This window comes from Notechis scutatus, chromosome 1 (genome assembly GCF_049901735.1).
Source record: "Notechis scutatus isolate UNSWTSFEM ecotype Mainland chromosome 1, rNotScu1.2, whole genome shotgun sequence".
In the NCBI taxonomy this organism is placed as follows: domain Eukaryota; kingdom Metazoa; phylum Chordata; class Lepidosauria; order Squamata; family Elapidae; genus Notechis; species Notechis scutatus.
Genome location: NC_142009.1, coordinates 27,938,486 through 27,950,594, shown reverse-complemented (window position 1 = coordinate 27,950,594; position 12,109 = coordinate 27,938,486). Strand labels below are relative to the sequence as shown.

The following is a 12,109-nucleotide window of genomic DNA, read 5'->3' as shown; positions in this document are numbered from 1 at the left end:
ATATGTGCTTGGGTTTCCTCCATTGCTCAAAGATGCTGTACCCCATGTCCTGCAGACAGCAACAACTCTCCTTCATTGTATTAACTCTCCCTTGTTTTTCCCCATTCCTTTCTCTGATGACAGAATTCTGATGCTGTTGTGAAGGTGGACGTGGTAAGTGACAGCTGTGCTTCTATGTGCTGTACTAAAATACCTTCTCTGGCATCTGGAAACAATTTATAGCAACATTTATCTTCTTAAATTCAGGGAGTAAGCTGAAGTTGCTCCCTTCTTGGAAGGCCTATGTATAATGAGAATAGACCTGTAAATATATTTGAGACTGATAGATACTCACTGCTCTTCCTGAAGATTTGGGAAAAGTTGTTGCCCAGGGTCCTTTGCTCTTACACGCACATATATGGGGGGTGTAGGGGAGAGAGAGAGAGAGGGAGAGGGAGGGGGAGGAAGAGAGGGAGGGAGAGGGAGATCTCAAATTGAGAGTTATTGTGCACTGCAAATACACACACACATACAAACGCACACACAAAGATGTATACAAACACACGGAGAGACATAGAATTCTCAGCCTATATCATAAATTGTAGTTTTAGTGTAGTGAAAAAATGTTGGGGAGATATAGATACATATAGAAACAAACACAAATATAAAAATGATTTTGGGCCCATGGCAGCAGGCACTGCAATAAATCAGTTAGAAAATAAACTGATTTATTGCAGTGTCTGCTGCCATGACCCAAATTCTTTTTTATATGTAGGTTTGCATATATTTAATTAAATATTTTTGCAAAGTTACATGATGAACATGAACAAATTGAAAAGAAAGAAAAAGGTAAAGGTAAAAATGATAAAAACAGTAGAAACTGAGAAAGAAAAAAAGAAATACTTAAAAAAGCAACTTCCAATCTTCTTTACAGACATACTTAATGCCCTTTTTCCTCTTCAAAGTTACATAATATAGTTCCCTTCTCCCCATATACAGGTCTTTTCAATCAGTACATTCACCATTTATCCATGTTCTGAAAACGTGCATCCCAAATTTATTGACTGAGTCACACAAAATGCCTAACCTAGTTAATCAATTAATCAGTTTTCTGGATTTGCAGAATACATTGATCCATTCAAACAATAAGTTAGTTCTTAACATATTCTAGCACCCTGAAGCCAGAGAAGCTGTAATTTCTGTTTGGAGGAAGCTACAGAACTTCCATAAAATGCATGTGTTGGGTGAATTACAGCTAGCAATAGCACTTGGCAATAGCACTAAGACTTATATATTGCTTCACAGTGCTTTACTGCCCTCTCTAAGAGGTTCACAGAGTCAGCACATTGCCCCCAACAATCTGGGTCCTCATTTTACCCACCTTGGAAGGATGGAAGGCTGAGTCAACCTTGATCCTGGTGAGATTCAAACTGGCAAATTGCAGACAGTCAGCTGAAGTAGCCTGCAGTACTGCATTCTAACCACCGCAACTCCTACAGTATAATTCTCCTATTTTACAAAAGGAAAATTAAGGACACACAAAATGCTGCTGCTGGGGACATCTAAAAAGGCACCAGGAATGCTATCTGTGACCCACAGGCCAAGATAACTCAGCTATTCTAGTATAGAGCACTGTTTCTCAACTCAGCCATTTAAGATGTATGGACTTCATCCCAGAATTCCTCAGCTAGTGTTGAGAAACACAGGTATAGATGTATAAAAATTAAAATGTCATTGATTGAACGTGTCTCTTTAGAATCTTTGGCAGAAATTTATTTTCCATTTCATAACTATCTCAGCTAGTGTTTCACTTCTTTTCCACTATCCAACAGTCAGAAGAAGAGAAGGAGAAAAAGAAGAAGAAGAAGAAGAAAGGAAATGCAGAAGAAGTTGAGGATGAGGAGCCTGATGAGAGCATGCTGGACTGGTGGTCCAAGTATTTTGCTTCCATTGAAACTATGAAGGTGGGCAATCACTGGCAAGCAGGACAGATGTGGGCCCTGAATTCTTTTAGATATCAGAGGAAGAAGATTTCAGAACTATCCAGTAATTCACCTGGCAATATTATCCTACTGAGATAAAAGACTATGTGAGAGCCAGTCTCACATTTCATTGTTCATGGACAAAATATACAAATTAATTCAACTCTGTATTCCTGATTATTAAATATACTTGGCCTTTCCAAATTAATTTGTTTTTAAGGCATTGTTAAAAACAATCCCAAAGCAATCTTTTTCTATTTTTAGATTAGATTGGTTATATATTTCTACTATTCTTTCCTTGGGAAGAAAATTACATTAGTATGTCACCTCCCTCCAGATTTCATACTCTACATTCTGAAAAACTATCTGAATCTTTATAGTGCTATAACCAGGGGTGGGATTCTACCAGTTCGGACTGGTTCTATAGAACCGTTTGTTAAGATTCTGCGCAGTTCGGGGAACCGGCAAATTGTGCCCCCGGCTGGCTCCACCCCCTCTGCCCCTCCCCTCACCACCCAGTCAGCCCTTTTTGCGCATGCACAACATTTCACGCATGCCCGACATCACTGACTGCGTTCTTCCCTGTCCAGTCCCTCCTTAAGGTATTTTTTTCCTCTCCCAACGATCAGCTGTTCCTATGATCAGCTGTGCTGGGATCCCCTTCACTGTCTTACTGCTTTGCCCAGGAGGCTTTCCTGAGGCCCAGGAAGGCAAAAAATGGACGGTGGGGAGCAAAAACGCTCCCCCAGGAGGCTTCCCTGAGGCCCAGAAGGCCCATTGTATTATTCATTGTCCCAAGCCTTCCAGTTAAAGGGTAAATATAGGTCTCTCTCAGTGGTGGGATTCAAGAATTTTTACTACCAGTTCTGTGGGCATGGCTTGGTGGGCATGGCCATGTGACTAGGTGGGCGTGGTGCTTTTTTTTTTTTTGCTTCTTTACAGCCATCCCCCCACCCGTTTTGGGGGCCTTCTGGGCCTCAGAGGAGCCTTGCGGGGGGAAGGCGTTTTTGCTCCCATAAGGCTCCTCTGAGGCTCAGGAAGGGGAATCCTGGCACAGCTGATTGTCAGGAGGGCAAAAAAGAAAGAAATAGTTTAGGCGAATGTCAGGTGGGCAGGGTGAAGCGAGCATTGGGCAGGAGGGCGACTAGGTCGGGGGTGTGGCCAGCCAGAACTTACTACTGATTTGGTGACCCATACCAAATCCTTGCTACCGGTTCGCTCGATCTGGTGCGAACCAGCTGAATACCATCACTGATCTCTTCAAGACTGGTGATGGCATGATTCTTTGCCATGCCACAGGAGGTATTGCATTTGAATTCACTTTTCTCTGTATTTCTGTAGCCTGGTAAATGATTACTGTCCATGTATCGAAAAAGAAATCGTGCTATATTTAACCATCCTATTGGCTACCCTTCATTTTTCTAGCTACTTCAGCAGCAAGAGGCAGCTGCCGCAGAAGCCGAGGAGAAAGAAGAGATGGACACCACTGAAGGTAAACGTTTGAAAATTAAGAAGACGAAAAACAGGAGAGGAGATCTTGTGATTCTTCCCTTACAAAGAAAACTCTCTCTATTTTCACTGTAGCTCTTTAATTAAGGAAGTACTCACCTGTTGGTTGATTGATTGTCTGTTACAGAACAATTAAAGACCAATACATAGTAATATTTAGCAAGTCCCTATATTGAGAATGGCATATGGTGCTAAAGTAAGTACACAAGAAACTGTACAAAAGGACAATATCCTTATGATGATATATAAAGATTTCCTCTTTGGAGTATGTGGGAGCTCATGAGAGTTTATAGAATAAATTAGTAGAAAATATGAAAAAGTATCCTTCCCCCCATATAACAGCCATTTGCCATTCCAAATCTCCCTCTTAATCTGTTGCTGTGACCAAAAGATCACTTTGAAGAAGACAATTTTACATACATGCATGCAAGTAATAATACAGCATACTGTATATTGGATCCCCTTAAAGCTTTAGTACTTTACTGAGTGGCTATGAGCAAAAGCAGAACCAGGCTTTATATACCTTGAAACGACTATGCACTGCACACCGGAACAACTAGACACAAGGACAGTTTTCCCCCGAAAGCCATCACTCTGCTAAACAAATAATTCCCTCTGCTAAACAAATAATTCCCTCAACACTGTTCAACTATTTACAAGGTGTGCACTACTATTACTGTTAATCTTCTCATCACTCCTTATCCCCTCCCACTTGTGAATGTACGACTGTAACTTTGTCGCTTGTATCCTTACGACTTATGTTGACTGTTTCCTAGTATGATCTGATTGCTTATTGTACCCTATGACTATCATTAAGTGTTGTAGGTTATGATTCTTGATTCTTAACGAATGTATCTTTTCTTTATGTATACTGAGAGTATTTACACCAAGACAAATTCCTTGTGTGTCCAATCACACTTGGCCAATAAAGTATTCTATTCTATTCTATTCTATTCTATTCTATTCTATTCTATTCTATTCTATTCTATTCTATTCTATTCTATTCTATTCTATTCTATTCTTTCATGGGAAAGAAGGGCAAAAAGGGGGAGGCAGAAATAGTAGAAATGACAGCATGATATAGGAATATTGTAGTAGTTAAACACATCCGTGTGACTTCATTGCTTATCCCATCCTACCAGGTCAGCATGCTTTGAGGTATGGTCAGTGAACAGAAGCAATCTAGTTAACTAGGCCACAGGCTTCTGATGATGTTCCCTGTTGCCACTTGTAACAGAGTGTCATAGGGTAATTGTGTTGATTGTTAGTAGAGCAACAGCTGATGATGCCAACACCTTGTTATTCTTACCTAAAAGGGGTGTCAGCCATGGTATCTTTTCTCTTGATTTGGTTCTGGTCAGGGGTGGGATACGACAGGGTTAACTACCAGTTTTGGATTTCCTGCAAGCTGCAAGCTGCGCCCCTGTAAATCAGCAGCAGCAGCTGCCTGCAGAGAAGCAGCATTTGAAACAGCCCTCTTTTCCTGCTTTTTTAACTGCAGCTGTGCCTCGTTCGGCAGCTGAAGTTGAAAAATCAGGAAATAAAGATCAGGTAAGACCCCAGGTGGGCGGGTGGGCAAACACATCAGCAGACATAGAACTGGTTCTATGTCTGCTGCTGTTCAGAGCTACCGGTTCTACAGAGGTGGACAGAACAGGTAAAAACCCACCCCTGGTTCTGATTCTTGCATTTTCTACCTCTGTAAAGGTACTTCAACTCAATTATTTATTCTACTTATCAGTTCAGGTAATGAAATGTCTGTCCAATAAGAAGCCACAGGGCCCCAAGAATACACTGAATATTCTTAACCAGCACAAGGTGCTTGCTTGCATGATTATTTCAGGGCTGGAAGCTAGATCAGTATTGCAAACTTTACTTTTTACTAGCTAATTTTTCTGTCAGCTTTCATGCATGCCATGGCTGATTTTTTGTTGTTGTTGTTTTTTTATCTCATGCCTTCCCTACTACAAACTTTTTTATTCTTGCCATCTATATCTGCTGTTCTTCTCTGGGAGTTTAGAAATGAGACTTGATGACTCTCCTATAAAAGGCTCAAAAGGCCAAGGAAAGACCAAAGACAAAGTCAAATTATCCAAAGAGGACAAGAAGAAAAAACAGCAGCAGCCCCAGCCAGATGCCCCTGAAAAGAAGAACAAGCAGAAGATCGATGAAATGAAGGTGAGATGTTCCCATTCCTAATCCAAATTAAATGAAAAGCATTTTATCCAGTTGTAATGTTTTAGCTTTGTATTTTTAGTCCTTAATTTTCTGTTCAAGTCCCTTTGAAATGAAAGGGAACTCTAAAAGAATCCAAAGTGAAGCACCATTCAGAATTCAGCTCATGTGGTTCTGGGAAAGGCGGAGGCCAGTTTCCCAAATGAAATCCAGCATCTATTACTACCGATCAGAATAATTAACAATTAGCAGGCAAACCTCCCTTTATTCTAGGTGTGCTGAAATGTAGTAGTGCGTGCACAATGGATAGGCAACTCTTATCAATGGTCCTTTTATAACCCCTTTGCTCTATAAAGAGCATGCCTGTGGTGCTACATCAGGGGTACAAACTCGCAGCCCATAGGGTGGATGCGTCATGCTCTGGCCACGCCCACCCATTTTAGCAAAGGAGGAAAAGTTGTGATACATCCCATGATGACAACGTGACACCATGAGTTTGACACCCCTGTGCTATACTATCACCAAAAGGAGCAGGGTCAGAATTTATGCCATGTGGTTTGCAGAATGTCATTAAGTATGAAGTAGAATGCTTTAAGATGTCCATAATATTCCACTTGTAGTGCTGGCAAGCCCTAATGTGCATTCTGAAAGATTTAAAATCTTATCTCTTCTCATCTCTAAAGAGTTGAGAAAGAAGGAGCCTTGGTGCTCTCTGTGCTTGGTTTGTTTTCTTGCAGTTGTTTCATTATCCAAAATTGGTAACATCATCAGTGCTAGTGACATGCATGACTAGTCACTAGCACTGATGATGTTACTGATTGTGAGTAATGAAACATCTGCAAAAAAACAACCAAGCGCAGAGAGCACCAAGAACCCTTCATTTCAACCCTGAGCTACAAATACTCTCCTTTATTAATTGAGAAAGACCCTCCTCTGAAATCCTGTAGATGAGTCAGTGCAGACAGCACTGAGCTCAGGAGAAGGCCTTTCCCATAACCTTCCTTCATGCACCATTCAGAAATGCAACCTTGGGGAAGTCATTGCTGCTTATTTATAAATATTTTTGAATTCCAGATTACATGGTCATGTTCTTAAAATGAAAACAGTGCATGACTTGGTGTTATTAGAATTTACTGTACTCAAAAGTACTATCAAAAGCATTTACAAGGGTAAAAATATAATCAAACAACACAAGTTAATTCTTGTCCTAAAATTGCAAAATAAAAGAAAAGCCTATTGTGTAATATTTCCTTGTGATAGTTAGTTTTGACAGGCTAAGAGACAACATATTTTTGTTCTTTGAATGTCCTCTTAGAACAAGATATTTAAGAGAGATAAAACTGCCATTAGGTAGAGAGAAGAGTCTTCTAGTAAATCTACCATTTCACAGTCAGAAATTCTGAAGAAAAGGAATGTCAACCTAACTTCCCACCTATCTCAGCTCTGGGGAGATTTCAATCATACACAAAATTACTTGCAGTTCCTTTTGTTCATCCATTTCTTCACTGCCTTTCAGCCTACTTTTCCACATGTTCTGATAGGTCGTGCTGATTGAAAATGACAATTATATTCAATACATCTAAAGGTTACCACACTGAATATAACTGCTATAGATTGTCAGTGTGCCTTACTGCAATGATTAAATAGGTTGACCTAATTTTAAATTTTTTTCACATTCTTTGCTTCATTGTTCTTTTATTTTATTTACAAGGAAGTGTGTTTCTGCAAAATAACACACACACACACCCACACACACCCTTGCAGTATCACAGTGGAATTCTGTATTGTTTAGATGCTGTTCATCAATTATGAGAGTGGGAGAAAAGAAGATACAAATGAAATGAAATAAAACTTGTGACAACAATTATATTTTGCAATGTCATAAATGATGATAAAAATATTTATGACTTTCAGACTGGCAAGAAAACTGGAAAAGAAATAAGGAAAAGAGATCTCATCAATTTGGATGGTTCTGTTATTGCATATTATTGTATGCTTATAGATGTTCTCCATATTTTTTTTTTCATAAAAAAGGATCAAAGACCATATTTTGAAGCTGGCGGTGGGCATGACTGTGCATTATATCTCCTACGTTAGCAAAATATCTTAATTTTGACCAATAAGTACTATTGCTCCTGAATAAGTCCAAATATGTGATCATAATAGTCAGAGGCCCAAATTATGTTATTTGTGCCATCCTAACTAGGTGTATCCCAAAGAACTGGAGACAGAGTTTGATAATTTTGAGGACTGGCTGCATACGTTTAACCTCCTTCGTGGGAAGATTGGAGATGATGATGACAATTCTGCAGATGAAGATCGCATTGTGGGAAGATTTAAAGTAAGTGTAAATTTCACTTAGTTATTTCCAATTTCATTAATCCTAGTAGACTATTGGCAAGCCAGAGAGGCAAAGAAAGGATCTGATTTCACTCCACTTTTGATCTGAACAGAGAATTTGTTCAGTTAAACTTGTCTTGTTTTAAAAGAAAGATCACGGGGATTTAGCAAAATTAATGGAATGAGTGAAAAAATGGATAGATAAATCAGGAATGTTAATCCAAATTAAAGAGGAGAACAAGCCTTTGAAATGTTATTTATTTCTTTCTTTATTTATTTATTTGATTTGCCAATTGTTTACAAGATAATAAGTATAAGTGTATACATAGTTGTGAATACATGAAATGGGTACATGTAAGAAAAATAAAAGAAGAATAAGAGAAACAATAGGACAGGGACGGTAGGCACGTTGGTGCGCTTATGCACGCCCCCTACAGACCTCTTAGGAAAGGGGTGAGGTCAATAGTAGACAGTCTAAGGTTAAAGTTTTTGGGGTTTGGGGAAGAAACTACAGAGTCGGGTAGAGTATTCCAGACATTGACCACTCTATTGCTGAAGTCGTATTTCCTGCAATCAAGTTTGGTGCGGTTAACTTTGAGTTTGTATCTATTGTGTGCTCTTGTGTTGTTATGGTTGAAGCTGAAGTATTCATTGACAGGTAGGACATTGCAATGTATGATTTTATATACCATGCTTAAATCAGACTGAAGATTCTTCTCCAATATATACACAGTGCATCCTTTCTTGCATTTGCTTTGGGTAGAGAAAAGCGTGATTTCTCTTGTCTACACTAGGGGAGAAAAGGCCAATGAAAGAATTGTTTGGAATTGCTCTAATCATTCTCAGTATCCCCATCAGTCAAATTTACAGCAGAGCATTTGCAGATTGCAAGAGCAAAATATGCCATATGTGCTATTGTCATGACGCTAGTTCAGCACTAAGGATTTTTTTTTTCACTAACTTTGCTGAGTAGGTAAATATTTTGTCACCATTCCAACAGCTGAAAAAATAATGTCTCCTTAAATACAGCTCTCTTGTGGAAATCGTAAGTTTTTGTAAATTACTTATTTATTACATTTTATCTTTTTTATTTTAAAATATTCCCAAGTGTGGTGTAATTCCATTAGAGCCACAAAAACTTTAATTCTACTTGTATTGTTTAAACTTACTGGTGGTGTTGTGTCACAGGCCTGGTGCAGTTGCCAGAAGATGGAAAAGGAGAGCTTAGTAGCTTCTTGCCTTCTCTGCCAAAACCTAGATGGACTTTTAATTGGGCTAAAATTTTGTCTTCTCTTTCCCAGGGGTCCCTGTGTGTTTATAAAGTGCCTCTTCCTGATGATATCACCAAGGAGGCTGTATATGACTCTACTTTTGGCATGTTTCAAGGAATTCCAAGCAATGATCCCATCAATGTGTTGGTCCGAGTCTACATTGTGAGGGTGAGAACAAATGAGATACAGCTTTCAAGGCCATATTGTTGCCATATCTGTTCCAGCTCTGAAGGTTTGGACTTCCATGTTTTATCTAGAAGGTCTCAGCCTGGGTTTGCTCTCTGCTATTGAGTACTGACTCCCCAGATTTTAGGAAAAATGATTTGTTGCTATGCCTTGCCCTGAATAATTAAGAACAGCTTTTATCAGCTTGGGATGGGGGGGGGAGGAGAAGAAGGAAATTAAGAAAAAGGGCCCCAGGAATCTCTGAAATATTGGAGTGCTATTCACCTGAGGACTAATATGGTAAATGTATTCTATTTTGCAGGCCCCTATACACGTTTGCTCTCTCAGTAGGGTTCATGTGCTAGCTGGTTATTGGGCCAGTATTGGTGGCAAAATTTTGAAATTCCAACTCTAGAGCAGATGTGCCGTAAGGTCTAGTATGTCAGACTACTACGGATTTTCCTTTCCCAGTGTTCATTTTTTCTAGGCCTCTGTCTCATAACTTCTATACTTCTTGAGAAGCTCAAAGCACCCCATCTAACTGGCCAGCCAAAGAGGTAGAAGAACTCCTTGTGTCCCTATCAGAATTGCTTTGTCAATTTAACACTTGATTTAATTTAATGAAAATACATCATTAAAGCAGCAATATGAAAATCTGGAGCAGCAATTATCACCAATAATGAAAACAGCATAAAACCACAATAAAAATAGCAGGAAAACAATTAGGGTTTAAAAACACTAAATTTCGACCAATAAGACTAAAAAAATGTATTTTCGTAACACTAAAAATACTAAGTAAAACTTGCTTGGAAAAGTTTCTTTAGAGCAAGTTCCCCAAACTTTTCAGCTCATTGACCCCCTCGTGAAGTTTCAGACTGTTCATCAATCCCCAAACTTTCATTGTATGAATATAATTAGATAAATATTTAATAAATACTACAAATAACAACAACAACAACAACAGTAATGGAGAGTCCCATCAACCCTTGAGGGTTGACATTGATCACTTTGGAGAGCCCTGCCTTACAGGAAGTACCATCAGTAAAAAGCTTTTTTCTCTTGATTGTTGGTTGACTTCCCTTCCAGGCTACTGATTTGCATCCTGCTGACATCAATGGCAAAGCAGACCCTTACGTTGTCATCAGATTGGGAAAGACAGATATCAAAGACAAGGAGAATTACATCTCTAAACAGCTGAACCCAATCTTTGGAAAGTAAGAAGTGGTGAACCAGGATGAGTGTTAAATACTACAGGGTTACATGGAAGCCAGTTAAAGCATTTAGATGTTATTTTTGTATAAAAAAACAAATTACTAGATGCTACCATGAAAAATAGGAGCACATATGCAATGGCATGGATTTAATGAACTAACTTTAGTGCAGCCCTGAATCCTCTAAGTTATCGTTTTTAGTTCTACATTTTCTTGCTCATTTTAGTCATAAACATACATCGGGAACAAATTTTCATCAAAATAACCAAAATAGCCAAAGGATGTCTTTTAGGTTTCTGCATAAGACTCTCCATTTCATGGAAAAGTTGATCCCATTTGCTGTTGTTCCTGTTTCTTTCTGTATAGATCCTTTGACATTGAGGCTACATTCCCCATGGAATCCATGTTGACGGTGGCTATTTATGATTGGGACTTGGTGGGCTCGGATGATCTGATTGGTGAGACAAAGATAGATCTGGAGAATCGGTATTACAGCAAGCATAGAGCAACATGTGGCATTTCTCGGAACTATGCTGTGTAAGAATAGTTAACCTTCTCATTATTTTAAAAAGTTAAAATAATGTTCTAATGATACTCCCCAAAGCCAGCCCTTTCTCACCCAAATTATGGATCTACCTTTTGATAAGAAAATACCTATCTCTTTGGGAAGATATAAATCACATCTCTGACTTCCAAATCTGCCTATGTCTTAGGAAGTCTTGTTGATCAGACTGCTATATGAGTTTGAATATTTTAAGAAAGAAAATTTTTAGGAATTAAGGAAGCTCTTTTCATCAAGCCATACTGTTGGTCATATTATTCCAACACTGACTGCTCATGATAGATAGAGGGGATAGAAAAAAAATCTATATAAAATATAATAGGATTTTGGCACACATATGCCCCAATTCAACAGATAAAGCACCTGCTTTGCATGTTGGATGCATTAGCTATATCCCCTCTGTCTATCATATGTGGTCAGCTGAGGTAAGTAGTATTCAGATGTAAGCGAGAATAGTGTTTCAGATCCAGATATAGCCCATTTGCTTAAGATGAGCTCTTGGTCTCATTTGTATATCAAAAAATACTTTTAGGTCAAAAATCACCCACTTATTAATGCAATCTTATAAAACAACATCCTGATTTTAAAAGAGCATCTGTTAAAGGCGGCTTTACAAACTTGTGAACTCACAGACCTGAGGATTTGATCTGACAATCTTTCTCTCCGCAGGCATGGATATAATATGTGGCGAGACCCCCAAAAGCCTACCCAAATCCTATCCAAGCTTTGTAAAGAAGGAAAAGTTGATGGTCCCCACTATGGCCCTGGAGGCAGAGTGAAGGTGACCAATCAAGTCTTCACCGGCCCCATTGAAGTAGAGGATGAAAATGGTAAGTGCTGAAAATCAAGGCACTTCAATGATGCATGAGTTTATGAAGCATAACCTTGTATTATTTTATAACTGATTTGCGTTAT

At 38.9% G+C, this 12,109-nt stretch overlaps 1 protein-coding gene across 5 annotated transcripts in view; it reads left to right on the top strand.

Moving 5' to 3' along the window:
* Window positions 1–12,109, top strand: part of OTOF (otoferlin) — a 164,326-nt gene that overhangs the window by 138,573 nt on the left and 13,644 nt on the right. For all 5 annotated transcript variants that reach the window (XM_087959852.1, XM_087959835.1, XM_087959842.1 and 2 more), the window contains exons 31-39: window positions 124–153; window positions 1,812–1,943; window positions 3,387–3,453; window positions 5,491–5,648; window positions 7,852–7,986; window positions 9,287–9,424; window positions 10,508–10,635; window positions 10,999–11,169; window positions 11,864–12,024. In XM_087959852.1, coding sequence (XP_087815978.1) covers window positions 124–153; window positions 1,812–1,943; window positions 3,387–3,453; window positions 5,491–5,648; window positions 7,852–7,986; window positions 9,287–9,424; window positions 10,508–10,635; window positions 10,999–11,169; window positions 11,864–12,024 — 1,120 coding nt within the window. The remainder of the gene's footprint in view (window positions 1–123; window positions 154–1,811; window positions 1,944–3,386; window positions 3,454–5,490; window positions 5,649–7,851; window positions 7,987–9,286; window positions 9,425–10,507; window positions 10,636–10,998; window positions 11,170–11,863; window positions 12,025–12,109) is intronic.